Genomic DNA, 25,234 nt, shown 5'->3' with positions numbered 1-25,234 from the left:
CTTGGACATGGGAGACGCAATCGAAGCTCTGCGTATATCGCCACAGAGAACTCGAGATGCTGACAGAAAATCACTCGCGTTTTGCGAAAGAGTGTTACTTTTAATAAGTAGTGCTGTGGTTCACTGTGCTATCACAACGGTTAAACGCAGCCTGCACGCCTACTTGCAGCGAGCCAACACCTGACTGCATTGTCGATGAGCAGGACTCTGCACTTCGATATCAGAATGCCGACCGAGAGCGCAGAAGGGGAGTGCGTATGTGCACGTATCCATGCCCAACCTTGGTCCAAGAGTCGTCTTACCGCATGCATCTAGTGTGTTTAGGGCAGGGGCTGAAGAAGTGCACAACCAAATACGCTCCCGAATTGTTGATCAGCGAGCGACTTCCAGATCCAGCACTGACCGGCTACCTTACGCATGTGAAGGACATAGTAATACCGAGTAGGGGTTGACAGTGGTGGGTTGATCGGCCAGTAATGAGTGAAGGCCACCTACCTCCGTCCATGGGAAAGTAGCGAGGGTCGTCTCGGTTGACAGAGCACGCACCTTCACTCACTCGGACCCTTATGTCCTAGTCAAACCCCTTGTCTACCAGCAAACGGTAAGTTGGCCCAGTTGGGAACCACACTTTGCGATAAAACTCCGTAGGAGTTTCTGTGGACTGAAGGTCATCTGTTCGACCCTCATGGCATGCGGAAACGACTTATACTCTGACTTGCAAAGGTAGAATACTCTCCAAGCGGGTAGGGGTTTTCCCAAGTCGCACAACAGCGACTTGGTTTTTTGCTCTTCCCATGCAAGTGATATCTTCGACTCTATCGACTGTGAGTCGACCTCAGCATCGATGGACACGCAAGCAACAAAACGTTAATCAGCATTGAATCTGTGTGCTTGTATTGTTCATAGATGAGAGCGCGGAGCAGCCACCTTCTGTCATTGTGTCTCTTTATTCAACCTATCCTCATCTAAACCAGTAGTGGGCATCAGGCTTTTAGTTTTCGACGTGACATCTTGTGATCATGTATGATGGTGACTCCAGGCCCCGTTATTATCACGACTCTGCTCTGCAGTCAAACGCGACCTTACGAACTATCGGCGATTCGCTGCTGGCGTTCATGCTCCTTAGCAGTAGTCCACCGAATGACGACCATTCCCTGCTTAAGCTTGACGACAGGCCTGTACAGATCCAATCAGTGATGATTCTAACAATATTGTGTTAATTGCTCACATTGCGTCTAAGCTACCATAGTGGGCAATGTGCTGGTAGTAGTAGGTATGCTATTATATGTCAGGAGCAGTATCCGTGTGATATGATAGACGCATGACAATCCACATGACGGTGAAGATCAGGGCAAGCTGACTCTCTCAGGAGACCCTTCTCATCATAAGCTGAAGTGGCAGGAAAGAAGCCACGCTTCTGGCACTCCTTGCTTATAGACAGCCAAGTGTAACGTTCCCAGTTCTGTCTAGACGCCTCGCCTTCCTCTGGGTTGCTGACACTAGACTTGCGCGTCATGGCGGATGTATTCTTGAACTCCTGGATTGAGGCTTTGAGGAGATGATAGATCGCTGGAACGGAGAATGCTGTGCAATGAACAAAGCCATGAGTTGGAAATCGAAAATGTCGTGTGAAAGACATGGAGTCGAAGCTTCGTAGGCATCGAGACAATTCTATGTTGTATGAGGAAACCATAGGCCTCGACTAATCACTACACCAAACAAAGTCGACTGCGTCTGCTACAATATTACCGGCTATAGGTTGTTTACCTCAGGTTTGCGCCAGATGCATGTTGTCCAACCTATGGACTGCAGCAGGTTGTTCGAGAAACATTCATTATCATCAACTGAAGACTTACCGCTTACGATGGCAAATTACACAAGAACGATCACAAACTTACGTCTTTCATGTTATTGGTGAAAGGGAGAAGAACACCAGCTCATCATCACCAGACGCCCGGTTGAATCCTAAATTCACTGTCGTACGGCAACACCTCGGCAACATTGTCGCAACATCTTGAAGATCGCATCCTCGAACTTCTCGACAATAACCTACCAATACATCCAAGACACCGGAGCACGCAATACCTAAGAGCGCGATCGCTCCATCCAGGCAGCAGGTATGCAGGGGTTCAACATGGGACGCTACGTCCCTCCCGAGCTCGAGGGTACCATGTCAGCCAATAAAGTCGCCGGCAAACACGCCCTGGGCAAAAGAGCCAACAAGATCAAAGAAGGCATCCTGACCGTACGCTTCGAGATGCCCTATGCAGTCTGGTGCAACCACTGTCCCAAACCCACAATCATAGGCCAAGGTGTGCGATTCAACGCCGAGAAGAAGAAGGTTGGCAACTACTTGAGCACACCCATCTGGTCCTTTCGCATGAAACACCCCGCTTGTGGAGGCTGGATTGAAATACACACGGATCCCAAGAACACAGCGTATGTGGTTACAGAAGGCGGGAAAGCGAGAGATTTTGGGGAGGACCGTGTAAGAGAAGGAGAGGAGGGTGTGCCGATTCTCTCCGCCGAGGAGAGGGAACGCAGGAGACAGGACGCCTTTGCTGTTCTTGAGGACAAGAAGCAGGACAAGGTTCAAGAAAAAGAGCAAGGCAAGCGCATTATCGAGTTGCAAGAAGTGCGCGATCAACACTGGGATGATCCGTACGAAGCAAACAAGCGTCTGAGGAGAACCTTCAGAGCTGAGCGTAAAGTCAGAGAGAAGGATTATGACTACGCGGAGAAGCTCAGGGACAAGATGGGCCTGGACGTCGAACTAATGCCAGAGAATGACGAAGACAGAAGACATGCTATTCTGATCGAATTCGGTGGCCTTGCCGACGAGGATATTGACGAAAGCACATTGCGGGTCACTTCGCGGCCTCTGTTCCAAGAAGACACAAAGGCTGAGAGGACTCCCACCCAAACCAAACTCTCATCCAAAGCCAAAGTGGCTGCAGAGCTCGAGCGGAGGAAAAAAGCATTGCAGCAAGAAGTTCGTGACAACTCGCGTGCAGCAGCAGATCCGTTTCTGGCTTTCGGCAGTACAGATAGTCGTACGTTCCGAGCGATTGCTGGCATCAAGAGAAAGGCACAAAGTGACAGTTCGGAGCAGAAGGAGCTGGAGGAGAAGGAGACGGAGAAGACGGAGAAGATCCAACCAACCCCAGCGCTTGCTTTGGTTGCTTACGACTCTGACTGAAGCATGGTGAATGAGTTATGATTGCATTACAGGCGCTATATACCCCTATGGAGTTGATTTTGAATGCTTCTATAAACCTAAGAACTGTTTTGCGTATGACGTCGGTCTAGATTCGGAAAGAACGCGTGCACGGATGTCGGCGCGTCTCTCGAGTCGCGTGCGGGCAACGACGATCCAAGGCGTTCTTGGGCGTCCTCGGGCGATTCGAGGCTACCTCAAGGTCATCCAACGAGCATATCAATAGAACAATACCCTGCGATCAGCCTGCATATGGATGTCAAGCTAGTCGATTATGCCATCGAAACAAGTCAGGGTTGATACTGACACCACCTATCGCTCGGAAACGCCACTACGACAAAAGAAGTTCCCCAATCGACGACGCACTGTACGCTCGTCTGGGGTCGGTACACTTGCTCCGCTGCGCCAGCAGTCCACCTTGACGCAACAACCACATTGGCCTGTGTCTCGTAGTTCGCCAACCGCCGAACTTGAAGATGACGTTGAGATTACGGATCAAGATTACGAGGACGACTTGGAAAGATCAAGACCTAGACGGAAGAAGCGAAAGAGCGAGAGCGATGGCAAGAAGCAGACAACCATGACTCAATATGTGCCATCCTCTTTCAGAGGAGAGCGCTCCGATCGAGCTGCTGATGTCCTGTTACAAATCGTCAATGTCGAGTCCTTCGATAGCGTCCGAGATTCACAGTCGCAACCAATTTTCGACAAACACAACAACCCGGATGTAGCGATTCAAGAAGACTTTGATGGAGATGCAGATGGAGCGCATTCCAGCGACGCAGAGGTGCAACAAGACGAGGAAGAGCACAGCCAGAGGACGCAACCCAGCCCAGAGCATGGAGAGGACAGGGTAGATTCGGTCTTTGCTAAACAGAAAGGGCAACAGAGGCCGAGTCCAGAACTACCGGTATCTGCCATGACTCTAAGGACCCCGAGAAGGAAGTTCATGTCCGAAATTCCATCGTCCAACACTCCACAAAGCGCTATCATATCCATCTGCTCGGCCAAAACGATGCGCTCACCTGAGCGTTCGCCATTGCGAAACAAAAGTATCAATGCATATTCGCAAAATCATGCCGTCGAGGACATCAGGATGAGCCCTGTTCCGGAGAGTCCTACCAAACCTATATCCCCTTTCCGTCTATCGCCCGTCAAGAACAGACCCACCTTCGCTATACCAGCCAAGCCTCCGACACTCCAGCATCGTAGTACCATTCCCGACTCTGAAGACACGGCAACACAAGTGACCCCGTTGAAACAAAACAAATTCCGGAGTCAGATACCGGACACTCAGATGGATTTGTTTGGCGAAGAGGTCGCCGCCGTGACTGAGACGCAGCTTCCAGTCGACAACTTCACCCAGTATCTTGGAGGAACATACTACGCCGAAAACGACGATTATGAATACAACTTCGACCCAGTCGGTAGCGCCTTGGACCGCGACGCCGCTCGATTTATGCAAACACAACTGCATCGAGATCGCATCGGTTACAACGCTTTCCACAAGGCAAGAAGCTTCTCTCAAGCTGAAGAACAAGAGACCGAGAAGGAGCCCGGGCGAGAACAAGTTGAAGGATTCCAAGATTCCAACCTGCCGATAGCCCAGCAATCTCAAGAACTAGGTGACGAGTTGCCTGTTTCCAATCAAAGATTTGAACAGCCTGAGCAAGATTACGAGGATCCACCTACCCAATCACCACGCTCGTCTCCCCAACAGCCTCCTCAAGTAACCTACGAGTCCGACGAAATAGAGGAGATAGACCTGTCGGGTGACATAATTCTTCCGAAAACGATCGTACGAGAGATCATACAAATCGCCTCCTCTCCAAACAGCAAGAGTGTCAGTAGCGGAAAGTATCCGTCTTCGCCACCTGCTGTTGTTGAGAACGATGCGCGCCTTCGAGCAGAAGCGGAAGCAGAGGCAGAAGCCCAAGAGCTGCTGAACGATGCCGAACGTCATTCATCGCCGCCTCTTCCAATCATCCTACCAATACCTCCTTCACAGGTTAGTACGGTTGGTGGTACACAGCTATTCCATTCTCTCAAAAGACACACCCAGAAAGCTGCATATCTGAGTAGTAGCCCACCACCTCTGCCCCCTTCAACATCATCGCCTCCACCTGAAGCAAAACAACGCTTCAGGAAGTTTCTTGACATGTATGACTCTGATGATGAGGATGAAATGGATACAGACCACTCCGAGTTACCTGAGTACGGCGGTGAGGACGACGGCATGGATCTAGACTTCGCACCTCAGCGATTTAATGACATCAGTCGCGCTGTGGAAGATGAACATGAGAAGGAGTCAGAAGATGAGGGAGGTCGTTCAAGACTCAGAGACATATTGCCGGACACACTTTTCGACTTTTCTTTGCCGCCTCCACCGACGCAGAGTTCAGTGAGGAGCACGAGGTCTCGATGATTGGGTGCGGAGCAATTAGGGTTGCTGCAGGAAATACAGGTCATCGCGCAAGGTCTTGTCATGCTATCTCGGCTCGAACTTGGACTTCCCGATACATAGAGGCTAGGTAGCGCGATTCATTCGTTTCTCTCTCATCTTTGGCTGCTTCCCAATATCTTTCCCGCTTACTCCAAATTTCATTCTCCGTTCGTCCCCTGGTCATGTCTTGGATAGAGCTTTCGCAGTTTTGCAATAGAGCTTCGAAGTGAGCTCTGTTGTAACACCCAGCTTGCGGTTCGCAGATAGGCAAGCGCTAAGATGAAGCGTAACACACCAGTCCAAACAGTCGCTTGCATGGTTCGATGACGAGGTTAATCTGGCCCGGTCGCCAAATCGAAAATTTTAGAAGGCTGATTCGCTATCGCGGCACAGTAAACAGACATTGGCGCCAGCTCTTCCACCCTGATGTATCACTTTCTGATGATTGTGAATTTCTTCACCTCTCGTTGCACTAGCTCAGAGACTGTGCCGCCGTAACACCGTGCCGCAAGAGAGACATGCTGGTGGCTTGACATCGAAGAACAACCATAGGTTCATGATTGCCGATCGCGAATGGACATGTTCATTTGTGTACGCAGCGCGTCTGCCAGCGCGCCAAATCAAAGTATATGCGTGGATGAGGCTGGACGCCTTCTGCACTGTTGCTCGTTTGGGGTCGAACAGGAGTCGAACAGGCGCCGTGAGTGATCTGACCCCTTCGCGCCAGGTCATCAGTGTTGGTTCAAGGTAGACGCAGTCGAATCAGCTTGTGATTGACTGTTTGGGTGATGCTATGCTGCCTAGGATTACCACACCAGACTTTCCCATACTGCGATATGAATTGTCGCATTGCACCTCGGTGATCTGTATGCTTTCATCGCACAAACCTCTTGCACAAGACACCACATCAGTACAAGACTTTCTCCCAACACCATCTTCTACACTTTGATATCCAGCAACATGGGCGATACTACAGCTAGAGAGTACTCTCTGTCTGCACTGAGATGCTCTTCAGGAAATGCAGAAGGCGTTTGGCATCATCCTCCTCGTTTTCGAGTGCGACAGATGGTCCAGATCTTTGGTAGAAGCGACCCTCGAATTCTTCAGGCCAGTATCCAGCATACTCCCAATCGATGATGGCACGGACCTTGAGAGAATCATGACAAACAATGACATTTTGTTGTGCGAGGTCGTTGTGGCAAAAGACGTACCCAGCGGTCTTTGCTGGCTTGACTTTCCAGGTGTCGATCTTAGACTCCTGCTGGACGCGGTAAGGGGGTATGATGAGTCCCGAAGGTCCTCCAATGTTTTTTGATTTCAGTCCGTGAAGCTGCTGCACAAAGCTTTCGAGTTCTTCCCCGACGATCAACTTTTCCTCGTCTTCTAGTTCATCCATGCCTCTGCCCTCGATGTACTCTGTTATCAGATAGACAGCCTCATCGTCTTTGAAGCAGGCGTATAGCTTTGGAACGGGAATTGTGGTATTGTGTGCAATAAATTCGAGTGCGGACGCTTCATTGAGCAACCTTGCCTGGATAAGACGAGGTTCGTACGTCTCACCAGTCCATGGATTTTCTTGCCATTCTCGAGGGCGCAAGCTCCTTTTGATGAAAGTGCCGTTTACATGGAAATACTTTCGCTCAACGGTGATGTACATGCACTCTGCCTCTTTGTTGTCATTCAGTTCTTGGTTGGTGACCATTATGAAAATCCGGACGGATTGATCGTAAAACAGCAAGATCAAAAAACGGCACCACAGGCGGGATTATGTAGTGAGGAGACGTGCCTTAACGAGGCATAGACGGGAGTCACGGGATCGTGAAATCCTCCGCGACGTGCAGCATTCTATCGTTGGCGGCGCGGTGATGGATGGCAACGAGCAACAGATGATTTGATTGAAAATGTCAATGTAATTGTCATGGTTGACAACGCGCGGTCGAAGCCATCTATCAGGTACGTGCATCGTGCCTGCCATCGTAGCTGCAAGATAGTGGCGTTGGGGACATGTGCCCCATGTCTGACCACAATCCTAGAGCAATTTCCGGGTGCATGGCGAGAAAGATAGAAAATGTCCCTGAACAATGCCCATCTCCCGAACTGATGATGGGGCTACCATATCAACACAGTGATTTACTGCTTTTCCAGCACTACCATCAACATCAAGCAGAGTCATGACTGAATCAGGAGGGTGGCGGTCTATCTCCAAATCTAGGTGGTGCGCCTGGGTATCTATACTCATTCTCCACAGGAATGTTTTTGGCCAGATGATCTTGGTAGCGAGGAGGGTTCCTAGGTCCAACTTCTGCACGAAGCAGATCTTCTATCGCAGACGCCCATCGTACCAGTGTTGCCTCCTCCCAAGCGGTGTGCTGAAGGTTCAAGCCTATGGGCATGCCATCAGGATCGAGACCGATGGGGATGGTCATTACGGGGTATGCTTTGATGCTCGTTAGTAAAATATGCTAGCTCCAGATGGTCGGAAGAATACGCACAAGCTTGAGCAGCAATTTGTTGACCTGAGCCACGAACATCGCAGAAGAGGAGGGCATCGAGAGAGATCTTTCTGCCGTTTACAATTGGATGGAGGGCTGCGTCTATACCGTTCTCGCGGCACTGCTTGCGCATGTGGGCGAAAGCGGAGTAGTAAGCTGGCGACTTGATGCCTTTTGCTTCGACCACTTCGCGGAAATTGTCCTGATATAGTGTCAGTGAGGATATTCTTGAACAAGATGATGTGTCTTCTTACTTGACCTGAGGGGAAGGCCGGATGATCGCCAGGTTTGGCTCCTTGAGATCCTGCATTCTCGTCGTTGAAGCGGACGACATCTTCGACTGTCTTGATATTCGTGTTTTTGAGTTTACTGAGATACTCGTTCATCAGGTAGTAGCATTCCACCTTGTTGATAGTGAACTCTGACACTTCTTCTTTACCGTGCTCCCTGCACACTATCAGCAAGTTGTGTTTCGTGTGAGGCTTGCAATACTGCTTACCAATCCCATCCGCCGTCAGGTGCGATACGTTCTTCTGCGCAGGGCATCTCGACAGGTATGATTTGTGCTCCAGCATCTTTGATAAGCTCTAGAACTTTCTCTGCCACTTTTCTTTGCTGCTTTGGCACCAGTTCCCAGAATCGTCTCATGGGAAGACCAAATCTCGCACCATATAGTGCCTTTCTCGAAGTCAAGCTGTCGACGTAGCTCTTTGGCTGTCGTCTCTCGGGGACTACCGAGTGCTTGTCTTCCGGATCGGGCCCAGCTATCGCGTCGAGAGCACGAGCTGCATCAGACACACATCTGCCATATGTTCCGATTGAGTCTTGCGTCTCCGAGATAGGAATCACGCCACTGCGAGACGTCAGACCAACAGTAGGCTTGATGCCTACAATACCGCTGACCATAGCCGGCCAGATGACAGAAGTATCTGTCTCTGTACCAAAGGCAAGCGGGACGATATTGCTAGACACAGACACAGCAGAGCCAGAGCTCGACCCTTGGGGACTCCGACTGAGCATATATGGATTTCTGGTCTGACCGCCGCGTGCAGAGTAGCCGTTGGAATATATCTTTGAGCGCATACCAGCCCATTCGTCCAGGTTTGAGTGTCCTAAAATGATTGCACCTGCTTTGCGGAGTAGATGCACGATATGCGCATCTTCCGGAACGATAGCACCGAGGAGTGCCCAGGAACCGCCAGTTGTTTGCATTTTGTCCTTAGTAGCCATGTTGTCTTTGACCAGGACAGGAATGCCGTGCAGTGGTCCTCTGGTCTTGCCTTTTAATCGCTCATCGTCGAGTTGTTGGGCGATATCGAGAGCATCTGGGTTTGTCTCGATCACACATTCTAGGTATGGATTGACCTAACAATGCTCAGTGGTGAGTACAGCCATCATATAGTAAACCTACCCTTCTAATTCTTTCCAGACAGTGTTTAACGAGCGATACCGAGGTCATGGCTTTGGTTGATAACAGATGCTGAAGTTCATCTGCACTCAACTCGTAGACATCGTTGCTATCGCATTGAGGTACATGGAACACGTCTGGGACGCCTTCTTGATCTGGTCGTCTTTTGTCCGATACCATGAAGTAAATGTCGTCCCAATCTGACCCCATCTTGACGATTGTAGCTGCTTGGTTGAAGGTATGGAAGGTAGATTGAGCTCCTCAACTCTGTCGTTGAGATGGTGAAACAAAAGCGACGGACTTCAGCCGGAAGCGTGGAGATGAAGGATGAACGCGAATATCATCGCCCACCACTTCTGTACTGCAACTTACTCACGAGACTAGAGGTACACGGTATTCAAGATTTTGATCTAGATATACTTCTGAACACGAGAAAATAGTTAGTTGGTGAGGCTGACAAGAAAATAACCAAGCAACATTTTTCACGTCGTTGCGCACGGGCCACCGCGTGGAAACAGGCGTGGCAGGCTGAAGGCATCCAGATTCCATTTCATGACTTCCTTCTTGACAACCAAATCTGTTCAGAGACATCAGCCATGGCTAATACAGCAGATACGCCGTTCCACCGTTGGGCGAGAGCTAACTTCACTACCAGCTTCCTCTACCCTATATTGGTAAGTCGTGCCGTTTCCTGCTTCTCCTTCAAATACACAACAGCCATTTCGTGACTGGAATCGCATATAGTGGTGACGTATGGGAGAGAAACATCACGAGTGTTGAAGAATCAAAAGCTGATATCTTCGTCTTCAATAGGGTGTCTGGTTCTTCTTGAAACACAGATACATGTGGCCGCTGCTAGGAGCCAAGATGCTGCCTCTGATCGTCCTGTCAATCTTCATCCTGGTCATATTGTTCTTGACAGCCTACCTGCCCCAAGTCGCCCTCCTGAAGCTTTTTCACAAGGGAGGCTCAGCCTGGGTAAACGGCACATTCTTGGTTCTCACTGAAGGAAATCTCATCATTGCTCTTCTTTTCGAAGCTTTCCTTGTCGACCACACTCAAGTCGACGTCTTCGATACTGTCATGGTAGCCCGAGGCCATGCAGAACTCGTAAAGGCAAAGCGAACAGTGGATACCGAAGAGCCCGAAACACCTCTCAAAGCACTTGGTCCTCGCGACAAGGGTGCGGTGTTCGCGCCCTTCTCTTTCCGCCAGCTGTTTGAGTTTGTGGTTCTTCTACCGCTCAACTTTATACCTTTCATCGGAGTACCTCTCTTCTTGATTCTGACTGGATACCGTGCTGGACCTCTGTTGCAACGCCGTTACCATAACCTGAAGGGCATGAACAAGGACCAGCGCAAGATCTTCATCCGCAACAAGTCGATGAGATTCCAGTACATGTGGTTTGGTACTGTTGCACTTGTTCTGCAACTTGTTCCTGTGCTCAGCATGTTCTTTTTAATCACGACTGCTGCAGGAAGTGCTCTTTGGGCAGCAGATCTGGAGGATCACAAGCGCCGCCACGAAGATGCTATTGAGGATGGATACACCGACGAGCCCTGAATAAGAAGGCCATGCATTGTACAGTATATCGTGCTCTATTGCAGCACTCTAATCAGAATGTATTTACTCTCTCTTCAACCCATTTACCTCAGGCTTGAACCACTCGCTCATCAAATCCTCAAGTACTTCCTGGGCCGATGACTTTGCTTCTCGTGATGTGCTTGCACTACCTTCGATGTAAAACTTGATCTTGGGTTCTTGGAAGTTGTTAGCGTATGTCCTACATTGCCACAAGGCGTACTCAAACTTACCAGTTCCCGATCCTCGGACCGTAAAGTGCACGTTGTCATCGAGCTCACAACTGATCATCTGAGAGCTCTTGTCAACTGGCAGAGTTGGTTTGTTGTCGGGTGTTGCAGAATCATAACCAATGGTCAGGTCGCGCCATCGAAGGATACTACGACTTCCAACCTTTGTAGGTTTTGTCTGTCGTATTTGCTCAAAGACGGCGTTGGTGATGTCCGAAGATGGTGAGATGACATAGATATTGGCATCTTCGAAGTAACCATACTTCTTGCAGAGCTCGTTGTACTTGGTCCAAGGAGAAAGGCCTTCCTTGTTCCAGCGGTCGCAGGCTGCCAGAAAGACAGCGGCTGCGGCGACGCCGTCCTTGTCGAAAACCACCTCGCTGAACATGTACCCAATGGCTTCTTCATAGGCGAACAGTGCATCGTAGCCTTGGCTCTGCAAATCACGAGATCTGTTTCCTAGCCATTTGAATCCTGTCAATGTTTCCTCCCAGTGGAAACTGCTGCTAGCTGCAGCCATGGCTGCCAGCATCTTCGAAGAGACGGTCGATGAGAGCATTGCTAGACCTTTGCTGCTCTGTTCCGATTGATACGTGTCTAGCACATGCGAGGCAAGTAGGACACCCATCTGGTTGCCAGTCAACTGCCTCCACTCACCATCGACTTTTTCCGCGGCTGCGAACCGGTCGGCGTCAGGATCATTAGCTAGGATCAGCTTCACCCCATTTTGGTCGGCAACTTGTTTGGCAAGATCCAGAGCTCCCTTTTCCTCAGGATTAGGAAAGCGAACAGTAGGGAAATCAGGGTCTGGGTGGGCCTGCTCCTTGACAATATGCATTTTGCTCTCCAAACCAAGTTGTTTCATCACCGAAGTAAAGAATGGTAACCCGACTCCATGCATAGGTGTATAGACAAAGGGGAGAGAGGCCTCAGAGTCCAAGACTGATGCGACCCTGGAAACTGTGGCCATGTAACCTTCCTCGACTTGTTGTAGTGCATGGATTACTAGAGCACTCTCCTGCTCGAGAACATCCACGTCCCAAGTAATTGGCTCCAAGTTTGCATCGATCGATGCAGCAATTCCAGCATCGTGTGGAGGGATGATTTGGCATCCGTTGCCCCAGTATACTTTGTAACCATTGTCGGCAGCCGGATTGTGTGAAGCAGTTATCATGATACCAGCAGCTGCGCCAAGGTGACCGACGGTGTAAGGTACAAGCGGAGTGTGTACTTGGCCTAGCCATTTGACGGGTATAGCCTTTGCTACGAAAACGGCAGCGACCAATTTGGCGAACTTATCAGAGTTGTGTCGAGCATCTCTACCAATGACCACACCCTTAGTTTTGGTGTCGGGGTTCGCTTTCAGCAGGTACTCAGCCAGTCCCTGAGAAGCTTGAATGACCGTGAGAGAGTTCATGCGAGAGAAACCTGCTTCCATTCTTCCACGTAGTCCTGCTGTTCCGAAAGCAATGCGCTTCCCGAGTCGTAGTTGGAGTTCTGTGGTGTTGTTCTCAGCAACGAGTTTCTCGATTTCTGATCGGGTGGAAGCATCTTGATCGAGACGCAGCCACTCATCGACGAGCGTCTGCAACGATGAGTTCATGTTGTGGTGTGGTTGGTTGTTAGAGGAGTGGAACACGACAAGTGTATCACATGTCAGAGTAAATAAGGTTGGGAGCGTCGGCCGATACCACAACTCCGCAACTATTCTGATCTTTGACGTTTCGTGTATTCTAATCTTTGCTAATTTACTAATTTGCTTCGTACTTTGCTTGTTAACACTTATATATAGATGATTACATAGATGTTGCTAACATAGTTTGATTATATCTATGCATACGAAATAAGAGAAGCTTATAAGATTATAATTTATTATTACACTTATACTAATAATGCATAACTTTATACGCGCATATAACTAAAGTTGTGGTACCGGCCGACCGTCGTTGGAGGCTAGAACTGCAAGATTGAGGCTCGGGCCGACGCGCCAAGAATGTGGAGAGTGTCGAATCAACACTCGGGTGACCAGCGCAGGCACGGGAGTAACCAACTCACTCAACTTGACACACTCGAGCTGGGACAGACACATTCCTCCATGCACCTACACGGGCTCAGACGACGAACAAGATGATGGCCTCACGCATCTTGTCTCGTTTCCTCCCCTCGGCTGACGATGGCACTTATGGACACGATGACCGCACGCCCGACCGAGCTGAACGAGCCATGAGAGATTCCGACGACGGTCTCGACGCCCTACTAGCTGAGGCACAGGCCGAAGCCGAGTCCGATCTCGAGCTGGATCAGTACCAGCCTTCATCATCTCGACCACACGGCGACGAAGACATTCCGAATTCGCTGCTCGTGGAACCCAAGACCGATCAGAGCACCTTCGCACCACCCCCGACACATCACACCGAGTCGCAATGGAGAAAGACTCAAGAAAGGCAACAACTACACCCTGAGAGTCGGCCCCGTCCTGCTGTCTCGCATGCAGTCAACCAAGATGTTGTTCTCAGGGAGCAAGCTATGTGGCTTTGGACCAACGTACAGAACTTGGACGCCTTCCTTCTCCAAGTCTATACATACTTCACCGGCCACGGTGTGTGGTCTATATTGTTATCGCGTATCATCCATCTGGCCACAGCCGCTTTTCTCTTCAGCCTCTCCATGTTCCTGTCAACTTGTGTCGATTATACGAAGGTCCCTACCAGTAAAGGCACCTCGGAAGTCTTGATACCTCAGTGCATGAAGAAGTCCACGTGGACAAAGAGTCTGGCTCTATGGGTCTTTTGTTTCTGGTGGATATGGACGTTGTTTAAGTACGTCACCGACTTTCCCAGACTTCGCAGCATGGAGATGTTCTACCAACACTTGCTCGGCATTCCCGACACTGACATCCAGGCCGTGTCATGGGAGAGAGTTGTTCAGGGACTCATGAAGCTTCGCGATCTCAATCCAGAAACTGCCGACAACGTGCCCAAGTACGTGAAGGCTGCAGGGAAGCAGTCAAAGCAGAAGATGGATGCACATGATATTGCTAACCGTCTGATGCGTCGCGACAACTACAGTATTGCCCTCTTTAACAAAGAGATCATCGACTTGACCCTCTCAATACCTATCCTTGGCAATCGCCAGTACTACTCGAGGAGTCTGGAAGACCACCTCAACTATTGCTTCTCAGATTTCATCTTCGACAGTCAAGGTCAAGTCAATCCGTTGTGTCTACAAAGGAGAGACAGACATCGTCTGGTCCAGGCTCTTCGCCAGCGTCTCCGGTTCCTCGCCATCATGAGCATCCTAATGGCTCCTTTCACTATTACACTGCACTGTATCTACTATTTCTCACGATACTATGCTGTAAGTCGAACAGTTCTTTCATGATCTTGGTGTATCGGGACTAACACATTCCAGGAATTCCGCGCTAGCCCTTCAGCTATTGGGGCTCGTACCTTTACACCCCTGGCCGAGTGGAAGTTCCGAGAGTTCAACGAGCTTGATCATGATTTCCGTCATCGTATCAAACAGGCGCATCCCATGGCAGCAGCTTATCTCGACCAGTTCCCTCGAGACAAGACGCACCAGTTTTTACAATTTGTCAGCCTCGTCAGTGGCACCTTAGCAGGCCTCTTGACTATCGCAACCTTATGGGATTCAGAGCTCTTCCTCGGGTTCGAGATTACGCCTGGTCGTACCGCTTTCTTCTACGTCTCAATACTCCTGGCAGTGGCTACAGGAGCACGTAGCGCCATCCCTGACGAGAGCAAAGTACACGAGCCCATCTTCCATCTCAAGAACGTGATCAGCGCCATACACTACTGTCCAGCTCGATGGAAGAACCAACTGCACAGCGACGACGTTCGCGTGGAGTTCTCTGCACTGTATCAGATGAAAGTCATGATCTTCCTCGAGGAGATCCTGAGTGTCCTGATCGCGCCTTTCATCCTATGGAGAAACTCTGGGAAGCGAAGCGAAATGATCATTGACTTCTTCCGCAATTCTACGGTTCAAGTTGACGGTCTTGGTCACTTGTGTACATTTGCTGTATTCGAATTCAGAAAAAGCAAGAACGTCGAGGATGATGTGACTAAAGACGTTGACGGACTGCGCGAGGACTACTTCGGGACCAAGGATGACAAGATGGCCATGTCTCAATACTACTTTATGGAGCGACTCAGCAAGTATGACAGACAGCAGGCTTTCCGTCAGAACCGTAACCATGGAATTCAACTTCCACCTGCCTTTCCACCATTAGACGCTCCAACGCACCAGACTGCCGCTGGCAAGAGCAGAAGTGCAAGAGAACCACCATCACATCAACCTTCACCACATCAGTCTTTGTTGCTGGATGTCCCCCGACAACATTCTGCCCCGGCAGGAAGTAGACGCCTGGATGGAAAGCGGTTGACACAGCTGCGTAGAGGTGGTAAAGGCGCAAGCGCGCCTGCGTACCTCAGTCCTGATGAGGGCGAAGAGGATCAAATGGCAGGTCTGGACGCCTTGACGACTAGCAGACTCATCGAGCAAGATAACGAACTAACCACTTCGTGGAAGGAGTTTGGCGAAAGAGCAGATATGGAAGAGTCAGAAGTGGCTAACGAGCGCCGTCCAAACAATGGAGTCCTGGGACTTCTGGTTGAATACTCCAAAGCCCATGCTGGCGGCAAGGGACCGAAACTCGGTTAATGGCGAATTGATCTTCATTACGGCGCTTCACAGGAAACTTAGAATGGGCAATACATCTCTCTCATGACGGTTGGCGTTTTGATGAGATCTGCATTGGAGAATGCTAGCGTTAGGACTAGTAGATGAGAAATGAATCAACGACAAGCCACAGTGCTTCAATATTCGCGATGCCGTTTCAATGATCACTGTCACTAACAACAGAATCTCTTGAACCACATATTTTTGGAGCACTCTTCACTCTACAGCAGTCTTCCGCATGTTTCCAGACGAAGACCCATAACGAGGAGGTCAACGTCCAACAGCAGGATATCACATCATACACGACAAGCATCAACCCATAGCAAAACATATACCCGCCTTCCACGGCATAAGCAAAACAAACCGTCCCTCTGGGACGGGAAAGCCACCAAATCGATTGGTTTCATTTTTGTGCGTGAGAAGCCTCAAAGGCTCTAATGTCGTGGCACCGCAGGAGGTCGAACCCATGACCTACGGAAGCAGTGGCGATGCCATCTGCTAGACTACCTCCGCTTGCTGATAAAGCGATGGTGTTGAATAAAAGGTGCGGGAACTTGTGGATATATATCGATCAGGGTTGGTTTAGCTGGTGTCTGGGAGTAAACCTTCGTTGGTGTTTTGTAAAGATGGCAGATGATTGGCGGATGATTGGTCATTCGCTTTCGTAGGTTACTGCTGTTTTGCCTTTCTGTCTTTTGCTCGAGGGTTGTCTCGTGCTCGCTATGCTCATGTTGACTAGCTAAGAAATTCCGTGGAGATAGACAACAATGCTTGCAATCCGTTGGTTCTGCCATACATGCCATTACTTTCGTGACTCGCGTCTAATTCATGTGATACCGTTGCAACGCAGAGCAATCACAAGAACATCCTCCTCACTTGCCCTCTCTTCAAAACACGGATCATCCAACATCATGGGAAGAGTTTACGTTTATCTACACTTTCCAGCCAAACGAAGAGCACATTTCTAGTTGTAGACATGCTTGGAAACAAAGACTTCTTTTATTCAGCTAGTGAAAGAGGGGGGTATCAATACATAAAAGTCGTTGCCATCTATCACCAATTGCAGTGATTGAGGTGGATCGTGATAACATTATACTGGAGTCATAAGCCATACTGAAAGAAGCATCAAAGGAAACAGGAAATAGGGGCCGTAAAAAATGGTCGTGAAAGAATGAAAGTTTTGCATCGTGCCTTCCATCACCAGGCCTGGAGGCAGAAAAGCCAGGAATGCTATCTTGATGACAGCTTATCAGCCAAGACGATCAGGAGGAAGCAGCGACACCGTCAGTACCGATAGAAGCGTCATCCTGGTGTAAGGCAAGAAGCATCTTGGCGGCATTGACCTCTCGGGCTTGGAAGCTGCCGATTCCAGGCACGTTGATCTTTCTCTTCTTGCTTGTTCTGGTCTGGCTGCTCGACCCTTCGCCCTCGCTCTCGTCTTCCTCTTCCTCGCTGGCCGAGGCTACGTACTCGGGGTCTTCGCCATCGGAACCAGAATTGGTGGCAGGGGATGCGGTGGGTGAAGTATTAGGCGATGAAGACATGGCCTCGGATCTGGTTGAGCGACGACGCTTACGAGCAACAGATGCTTGAGATAGAAGAGTGAATCCAGTGGTGGAGACGGGCGTGACAAGGAGGTTTTGCATATCTGATGGCAACTTGGAGGTCTCCTCGTGGCTGACACAAGGGGTGGGTGTACCTTCCTTGTTGTCTTGAGAGTCGTTGATGCTAGTCCAGTGGACTTTGGGAGAGACAAGAGTCTTGGGTGACACCGAAGGCGAGTCAGGAATGGTACGGCGTGTGGCGAACGACCCGGTGACGATGGCGGCGCTTTCATCATCACTGTGGAAAGGGCTTTCGAGGTGAGCGGTGGTATCGACACGAGGGCGCACAGGTCGAGCACGAAGACGCTTAGGCTCTGCCAGGGGCACAGGGACTGAGCGAGGGACGGAGAGCGCCGGAGCAGAGGTAGGGTGGCTCGGCACAAGGCTGTAGTGAGTAGCACTGGCATCAGCGCGCCAGCCCTCTGCTTCACGAGCGCACGCACGAACGACATCTGGATCGATGGTGAATCTTGCAAACCCAGGGTGGTTCGGAGGCAGGCAATCTCTGATGAAGCTGGGACCGAAGATAGGGGTAAGCGCCCAGCGAAGGTTCCAGCAGAAGGTAGCACAGACAGCACGAGCACATCCGTAGGGCATCCAGTAGCCCTGAGCTGCGATTGCACCACCAGTGATGCTGAAGGATAGTTCACGCAGGCCGTGATTGAGGCTGAGAACCTTGTTGGGCTGTGTCTTGGGGTAGTTGCATGCTTTGAAGAAAGGCGTGATTCGCACAAGACCAATTTGATAGTCCCACATGACGGTGTACTTCTTGTTGGGCTCGTTGGGTAGGGTGAAGGTGTACTGAAACACTGAGACGAGTCAGTACTCACAACGTAACACAAGTGCCTTGGTCTTACTCACGCTCGAAAGCCTCGCGACCGGTCTTGTCGGAGAACGCCTTTTTCTCGCTATTGTAAGGTATGTGACGAACAAAGTCGCGGATCAGACCATCCTCGTTACCATTGGGGTAGATGTTGAAGCGACGGTGGTTCTCGGACAGCTCTTGGCGCTCTCTCTTCGTGAGCATGGCACACTTGTCACTGACCTCGAATGGAGGATAGTGGACTTCGCCTCGGGCTGGGTTGCGGTTGAACACAGGAGCGTCCTTGGCCATTTTTTGACGAAGACCTGGCAAGACTCCACCAGAACGAGCAACTTGGGGCGGAGGACTGGAAGTGACGGAGGATGCCTGGCTGGTCGGTGCTGGGGTGAGAGGCGGACTCAGTGATGAGAATGGAGGCAAGATACCCGGAGATGGCGGAGCGTTGAGGAGGGATGAAATCTTAATCATTGTGTTGTTGACCTTCGATGTCATGAGCGAGTCGAGGTGTGTAGAGATGAGCGAGGCTGGGGTTGGTATCGGAGCGTGTTGGACCGGGTTCAAGTAGCTCAATTGGGTATCCAGATAGGGAGGCGATGGGCGGTGAGTATATGCGAGTGCTCGACACCTCAGCAAGTCTAAGGGAAGCATGCAGTACGTATCAAAGACAGGCTCCAAGGACCAGGAGGACCAAGCAACGTCTGTCATTATTGCCAGGGCCTCTTTCTCCTATCTCTTTCTTTACCTGAACCTCCCCTGCCTTTTCTTGCAGGAGACCCGATGGTGCACTTTCTCTGCACCGGTCTTTTGTTGGTCTTGACTGGCTGGCGTGTTGCTATGAAAGCCGGGTTCCATTCATATCGGCCTGCACCTCATATGCCGGATGTCGGTTGATTGCGTGCAAGTGGGCTGTATGTCTCAGCGACTTCGCCTGACCAGGCAACGTCGCTTTCTTTTTCCTGCTTTGAGGAGACCTCCGTTTGTACACCGATTATCGCCTGAAATGATTTCCGGAATGATCAACGGAAGATCAAAGCGCCGTCGAGTTTGCGTGGTTGGTTGCCAAGCTAGTTCAAGAACGATTCAGTGTTGGAACATTGGCTGTTTGTGTTCAAGAAGCGCCGCACCTTCGAAGTTGGAGGGGTATGTTCGATCGTGGGTTCAGGAGGGCGATGGTATATCCAAAGACGTTCTTGCAGCGGCAAAAGGTCTTTTTGATATACTTTATATGCACTGAATGTTACCTATACAAGTTTTATGCCTTCTGCTGCGGCAGTGCCTCAGGGTTGACTGCAAGTTGCCATGGAGCCTTTGGAACTTGCATATGCAGACTGCCGATAGTATGCCCTAGACACACGCCACATCCGTCTCCATCAAGATCACGGTCTCTTTGGACAACAGTCACAAATGAACCGCAGCTCTGTAACGAGGCGTGACCGCTTTCGAATGAGAAAATCACTGACAAACCTGTGATTGGGATTGTAAGAGCTCGAAATTATTGGAGAGCGAGGACGATCAAACCGCAAATCTAACTCAAAGGCATCTCAAGGCGATTGCTTTCCGGCGCAGATCATGATGGATGGTCAGGCATGTTCCTGCACCTTGACATGTCGTGCAGCGATCAACCAACAATCTCGAACTTACCAATGCACCACAACACGGATGAGCAGCAGGGATGGATGGGACACAGGCACATTATGCCGTGTAAGCCTTTCGATACCAAGTCTGGAAATCGCAAGAGAAAGACGAGGCCTTGACATGAACTCCTTGTGCGACTGAACCTTTCCTGCCTGTCTCATATTGTCCAGATTTCGGATCAATTCTGTGGAATGCCGGACGAACCGGGGATCTTTGGGAGTGATAGATATGTGTCGTGTAGAACGTTTCAGAGCCTCTGGGGGCGGTACTACAAGCCTGTCAAGCCCCTCTCCGCGTGTAGTTCATGCGACGGATCCAGGCTGTATAACAGTGGCACGAATGCTGCATTGTGTTATGCTAGCGCGAAACGCTCACTTTCGATGGAGAAGCGTTCGATGTGAGCCAGACAGCGATTGAGTGTCTTGCTCGTATAGCGAATTCTTACACTATCATGAGTCAGCATTGAACTATATTGATGCAGAACTCCAGCACCAGCGCTACTCGAGACTGCGGTTTCTCTTCCGGTTCGAGAGTGTTCATCCATTGAAGGAGCTTCAATCGCGTCTGCAGCAAGTTTTCACGATGAAGCCGCCCAACCAATTTCTGTGTATCACTCTATTGAGGCCACAAAGCCTGCGTTCAGTCGAGTCTGCTCGAGTTTGGGCGTGAACCTGTCGTTTTTCTCCTTTCCCCTTGCAATCAGACCATAGCATTTGGAACGCCAGCCATTCGTCTCTGCCGTCCGGCTTCCTGCGCGTGACGGGTTTCGTGTAACGCGACTACAGACCCTTGCGAATACCTGAGTGTCAACCTGGATTGCGTTTCGAGGTGCAGATCCTAGTCGGACGACGACGTTGACAGATACGAGCGCATCATGACAGGAAGATGGCCGCATCTATGAGAGATCTGTCCAAGATTGTGCGGTCGATAAAGTCGTAGGCTACCAGTTCGGTGTTGCCAAGACAGACACAGGTTGCCTACCTTCTTTCTAATCAAGCCACAACACACTTGTACTTCTCCTCGTCACTTCCCGTGATACAGAGATCGCTCGAGCTTCTTAGCATGACCGTGCTAGTTACATACATGCTCGCTTCGGAAGATAATTCCAACATGGATGCAGATGTGATCTTTGGGCGACGCAAATCGAGCTCTCTTGAATATTCTGACCACTTGGTGTGCTAGCGTTAGAGAGAGCCGAGATAGTAGTGCTTTCGACGGATACTGTCCCTCTTTGAGGCGGACTGCAAATCCCTGTCTGTGATTGAAGTTATCAGATGCTCTCCCTCGAGTACGATGCTTATGCGAAGTGCAAGCAAGATCTGACAGCTGAGTGTCAGGAAATTGCAACAAAGTCGGATTTGTGTACATGCGTTGATCGCTCCTTCTGCAGGAACCAGGGAGAACAAGAAGCGTAGCGTGCAATTCTAGCAAAGCTGAGTAAGTCATTGAGTCCCTTCCATGTTACTCTTTCACATCAATCCTTCTTTACACCATTGATAATCTGATCTTATCAACAATCTCATCTTTACAGTCTTTTGTCGATCAAGGTACCTGTTCAAACCAAGAGGCCGACAAGCATGATGGCCAAGTTCTCAGAGCTGCCCTCGGAGATCCAGCTACTCATCTTCAAACAGTTTGACAGACCAACACTACATTCCACCGTCCAGGTCAACGAGGCTTGGCATCATATGAGTGCAGACCTACTCTGGGAGGAACCATCCTTCGGCCGGATCGCAAAGTTGGTTACTCTGCAATCTGTGCAGAGACGTCAGTACTATGCGAGCAAAATCCAGAAGTTCAAGATCAACAGACTGAGCATTACTTGTGCTTTCGACAAACTTGTATTCTCGTCATTACAAGACCTTCGGCTGCATAGCAGTCTCGGCGATCCACGCGCATCGATTCACCTCATTCCATATCTACAGCGGGCCATCCGAACGCTGAGCTTTCGCGGTTGTGGGCTGGATTCGCGATCTCTCGGTCTGATAGCGAGTTGTTGTCCTGCCCTGGAAAGATTAGAGATGTTCGATCTTCTTGTCAATGTCGAAGACTACGAGTTTGCAAAATTCGTTCAGCTCTTGTCCCGTTTACGAGAGTTGTTCCTAGGCGGCAAGTTCGCCGCCTCGGCCGCTACCATAATGCTCAAACGCAATACCAAAAACCTGGCTCCGACACTTGAGCGTCTGGACTTGCATCTCGTTGGCTCCCCAGATCCCGAGTCATTCCGCATGTTCGTAATGAACTGCGAGTCGTTGCAGCATTTAAGCATCCACAGCAACCCAGCGGCACGGCCTTTACAGCTCATGACTGGCAGAGTTTTAGCCCATGTGTTGAACGCAAATCCTCTGCAACACTTAAGTGGCGATTGGCTCAGTCCTGGTCTACTGCAGCAGATCCCCGTGTCGTCAACATCAGTACAATCTTTCGGAAAGCTCAAGTCATTGATGAAATCGGGCTGTGCGTCGAGTGCGCTTACTATTCTACTGCAGACATCGAGTCGCCTTCAAAAGCTCGAGCTCTATCTACAAGACGTCACCACACGTTTGTTCTCATACATCGGGAGTCAAAGACAGCTCAGACATTTGGCCATAGCTTCACACCCGCATCAAGAGGTGCTGTCCATGACACATCTATCGCCTCTTGCCAATCTGACGTCGCTCGAGTGCCTCGATATTACATATCGATGTAGACATGCCGGACTTCCTAGATTACTTGAATTGGACGACAGCACGTTCGCACGGCTAGTCTCTGGCTTCTCACAACTCACCACTCTGGTCTTGAACGTGAAAAGTTCGTACTTGAGTGTTGCATCGATCAGGTCAATCTCCCAAGCCTGTCCGTTATTGAAGCGTTGTGCTCTCGTCTACGATCACGATCTGTACACATGGGGCCCACTCAGACAGTTCCAGGGCCTCTGTTTCCAAATCTGGTGAGCCTATACCTGGGCAGCGTGACAGACATGGAAGGCGAAGGGCTGTTCACCTACAGAGGCCTCGTCGACATGCCCGCCGTTTCGATGCGCCTCAATTGGCTTAACACTAGCAGAGCACAGCGTTCTGCCGAGAGGCTTCTGAGGTGCGTGTCTCGTCTGGAAAAGTTTGGTATGGAGACGACCACAGAAACTGGATCAGTGGTCAAGAATGTGTTGGTCCGAATGAGACCGTGCAAGGGATTGAGAGCAGGAGATGTGGCTGAGATACCGATAACCATTGTCGAAGGCCCATTCTTTGCCAGTGACTTCATGCGTTATCCATGAAGGGTACGAAAACAGGAGTGAGCAAGACTCGAGAGTACATAGCTTACCTCCGATACCACTATTCGTTCCAATACAAGACAGTCTTTCCTCATACCCACATTGATATCGTGATCCCACTCAAGCATTGATCAGCCTACCGCAATTCCATGTCAGGCCACAGACCATTAAGGCCTGACTCGGCAACACTCTGGCCATACCGGCAACAGCTCAATGTCTAGCAAAAACAAAGGGCAAAAGGCCATACTAGCTTTACGGCCATGGAAAGCCCCCTCTCGCTGACAGAGTATTCTACCTTTGTACCAGAGAGAGAAAACTCCGCTCAGAGGGTCGAGCCCGCGATTCTTGAACTCTGACAAAACTAAAGGGGGGGGTTATCGCAAAGCGCGTACTGATTGGACAATTTACCGTTTACTGGAAGAGTAATGGATGACAATTGAGATGCTTTGCAGTATTACTTTGCTTGTATCAGAACTTGGATTTTGTTCTAGTAACTCCTTGGTAGCCCCAAAGCCTTTTCCGCCACGTAGTTCATGATCATCTCCCTACTGACCGGTGCAATCCTGGGCACGAAGCACTCCCTCAGATACCTCTCCACATGATACTCCGCTGCATAACCCATGCCACCCAAAGTTAGGACTGCTCGTTCACAAGCCGTGAACGCTGCTTCAGCAGCTAGATACTTTGCTGTGTTGCAAGCGACACCGATAGCGTGCTGAGTTATACTTGGGTCAGTTGTAGATGCATCGTATAGGCGTGCTGCATGGTAGGTTGACAATTTTGCGGCTTCGAGATGCATGTATGCTTGGGCGAGAGGATGCTGTATTCCTTGATTCACGCCAATGGGCCGACCAAACACAACACGCTCTTTGGCGTATTGTGATGCTTTCCGTAGGGCTACATAGCCCAGACCCAATGCTTCGCCAGCGAGGAGACAGCGCTCTGCATTCATGCCGTGCAGCACGATTTTGAATCCTTGACCTTCTTTGCCGATGAGAGAGTCGGCTGGGATGCGATAGTTGTCGAAGAAGACCTCGTTGGCATCGACTGCTCGTCCACCCATCTTGCGGATCTTCTTCAACTCCAGACCTGGCTGTGTCTTGTCAAAGTCGACAAAGAATAGTGAGAGACCTTCTGATGGCTTGGTGACTTCTTCGATTGGTGTAGTACGTGCTAGAAGGATCATCTTTGTGGCTACCTGAGCAGAGGAAATCCATATTTTCTGGCCGGTTACGTTGTAGAAGTCACCGTCTTTGAGAGCAGTTGTTCGAAGCTTGAGGGTTTCCAGACCAGTGTTTGGCTCTGTAACGCCGAAACAGGCTCGCCACTCTCCGCTAATGAGTCTCGGAAGCATTCGCTGGAGTTGCTCTTCTGTGGCAAACTTGGCGACGGGTTGGGTGGCATAGACATTCGCATGTATCGATTGAGCACCTGCCATACCAGCACCGGACTCTGAGATTGTCTGCAACATCATAGTGGCTTCCGAGATACCGAGGCCTGCTCCTCCAAGAGATTCGGGTAACGCGATTCCTATCCAGCCATCTTTTGCCAGTGCTGCATGCAATTCATGAGGGTATTTCTCCTGTTGGTCGTGTTCGAGCCAGTAGTCGTCTGTGAAGTTGGAGCATATCTTGGAGATAGCGTCACGCACTTCCAACTGCTCTTCCGAGAAGCCAGAGGTCTCCATTATCCGCGTAGACTTTGTTATGGAGAGCCATCTTGCTTGTGGTCTGGACTGACGTATAGTGAGGGAACAGGGTCGCGAAAGAGCACGAGCGGAGGCAAGCAAGTGTTTTGACATGATTACACGAGGGATCTAGACACGAACAATGTTCAGTTGAACGACT

At 50.2% G+C, this 25,234-nt stretch overlaps 11 protein-coding genes across 11 annotated transcripts; 5 read left to right on the top strand and 6 right to left on the bottom strand.

The window, feature by feature from the left end:
* Nucleotides 1-1,082: 1,082 nt before the first annotated feature.
* On the bottom strand, nucleotides 1,083-1,639 carry M436DRAFT_65221 (uncharacterized protein; the record flags this gene model as incomplete). The annotated part of the gene is made up of 3 exons (XM_013570486.1): nucleotides 1,083-1,176; nucleotides 1,229-1,278; nucleotides 1,334-1,639. 3 exons carry the CDS (start codon nucleotides 1,637-1,639, stop codon nucleotides 1,083-1,085), a joined length of 450 nt encoding a protein of 149 aa, XP_013425940.1.
* A 480-nt stretch (nucleotides 1,640-2,119) lies between these two features.
* On the top strand, nucleotides 2,120-3,088 carry M436DRAFT_11943 (DUF572-domain-containing protein; the record flags this gene model as incomplete). Its single annotated transcript, XM_013570290.1, has 1 exon — nucleotides 2,120-3,088. A coding segment is annotated over one exon (969 nt), but the record flags the coding sequence as incomplete, so codon positions are not given.
* Nucleotides 3,089-3,491: 403 nt separating this feature from the next.
* M436DRAFT_83339 (uncharacterized protein) lies at nucleotides 3,492-5,642 on the top strand (the record flags this gene model as incomplete). The annotated part of the gene is made up of 1 exon (XM_013570577.1): nucleotides 3,492-5,642. One exon carries the CDS (start codon nucleotides 3,492-3,494, stop codon nucleotides 5,640-5,642), a length of 2,151 nt encoding a protein of 716 aa, XP_013426031.1.
* A 994-nt stretch (nucleotides 5,643-6,636) lies between these two features.
* On the bottom strand, nucleotides 6,637-7,362 carry M436DRAFT_65218 (kinase-like protein; the record flags this gene model as incomplete). The annotated part of the gene is made up of 1 exon (XM_013570485.1): nucleotides 6,637-7,362. One exon carries the CDS (start codon nucleotides 7,360-7,362, stop codon nucleotides 6,637-6,639), a length of 726 nt encoding a protein of 241 aa, XP_013425939.1.
* A 478-nt stretch (nucleotides 7,363-7,840) lies between these two features.
* Nucleotides 7,841-9,770, bottom strand: M436DRAFT_83337 (amidase; the record flags this gene model as incomplete). Its single annotated transcript, XM_013570576.1, has 5 exons — nucleotides 7,841-8,097; nucleotides 8,153-8,354; nucleotides 8,407-8,599; nucleotides 8,652-9,517; nucleotides 9,564-9,770. 5 exons carry the CDS (start codon nucleotides 9,768-9,770, stop codon nucleotides 7,841-7,843), a joined length of 1,725 nt encoding a protein of 574 aa, XP_013426030.1.
* A 386-nt stretch (nucleotides 9,771-10,156) lies between these two features.
* On the top strand, nucleotides 10,157-11,123 carry M436DRAFT_74144 (uncharacterized protein; the record flags this gene model as incomplete). The annotated part of the gene is made up of 2 exons (XM_013570575.1): nucleotides 10,157-10,234; nucleotides 10,374-11,123. 2 exons carry the CDS (start codon nucleotides 10,157-10,159, stop codon nucleotides 11,121-11,123), a joined length of 828 nt encoding a protein of 275 aa, XP_013426029.1.
* Nucleotides 11,124-11,186: 63 nt separating this feature from the next.
* M436DRAFT_50291 (phosphoglucomutase-2) lies at nucleotides 11,187-12,974 on the bottom strand (the record flags this gene model as incomplete). Its single annotated transcript, XM_013570360.1, has 2 exons — nucleotides 11,187-11,320; nucleotides 11,375-12,974. The coding sequence occupies 2 exons, from the start codon at nucleotides 12,972-12,974 to the stop codon at nucleotides 11,187-11,189; spliced, it is 1,734 nt and encodes a 577-aa protein (XP_013425814.1).
* A 620-nt stretch (nucleotides 12,975-13,594) lies between these two features.
* On the top strand, nucleotides 13,595-16,054 carry M436DRAFT_50348 (APG9-domain-containing protein; the record flags this gene model as incomplete). Its single annotated transcript, XM_013570370.1, has 2 exons — nucleotides 13,595-14,728; nucleotides 14,783-16,054. The coding sequence occupies 2 exons, from the start codon at nucleotides 13,595-13,597 to the stop codon at nucleotides 16,052-16,054; spliced, it is 2,406 nt and encodes an 801-aa protein (XP_013425824.1).
* Nucleotides 16,055-17,334: 1,280 nt separating this feature from the next.
* On the bottom strand, nucleotides 17,335-18,967 carry M436DRAFT_83333 (uncharacterized protein; the record flags this gene model as incomplete). The annotated part of the gene is made up of 2 exons (XM_013570574.1): nucleotides 17,335-18,485; nucleotides 18,538-18,967. The coding sequence occupies 2 exons, from the start codon at nucleotides 18,965-18,967 to the stop codon at nucleotides 17,335-17,337; spliced, it is 1,581 nt and encodes a 526-aa protein (XP_013426028.1).
* A 2,277-nt stretch (nucleotides 18,968-21,244) lies between these two features.
* M436DRAFT_65212 (uncharacterized protein) lies at nucleotides 21,245-23,390 on the top strand (the record flags this gene model as incomplete). The annotated part of the gene is made up of 5 exons (XM_013570484.1): nucleotides 21,245-21,307; nucleotides 21,525-21,571; nucleotides 21,666-22,591; nucleotides 22,624-22,796; nucleotides 22,863-23,390. 5 exons carry the CDS (start codon nucleotides 21,245-21,247, stop codon nucleotides 23,388-23,390), a joined length of 1,737 nt encoding a protein of 578 aa, XP_013425938.1.
* Nucleotides 23,391-23,874: 484 nt separating this feature from the next.
* Nucleotides 23,875-25,188, bottom strand: M436DRAFT_50708 (acyl-CoA dehydrogenase; the record flags this gene model as incomplete). Its single annotated transcript, XM_013570439.1, has 1 exon — nucleotides 23,875-25,188. The coding sequence occupies one exon, from the start codon at nucleotides 25,186-25,188 to the stop codon at nucleotides 23,875-23,877; it is 1,314 nt and encodes a 437-aa protein (XP_013425893.1).
* Between the last annotated feature and the right edge of the window lie 46 nt (nucleotides 25,189-25,234).

The sequence above is a fragment of the Aureobasidium namibiae genome (assembly GCF_000721765.1).
Source record: "Aureobasidium namibiae CBS 147.97 unplaced genomic scaffold scaffold_12, whole genome shotgun sequence".
NCBI lineage: Eukaryota > Fungi > Ascomycota > Dothideomycetes > Dothideales > Saccotheciaceae > Aureobasidium > Aureobasidium namibiae.
Note: the sequence above shows the minus strand (reverse complement) of the source record. Positions and strands in the feature narration are given on the sequence as shown.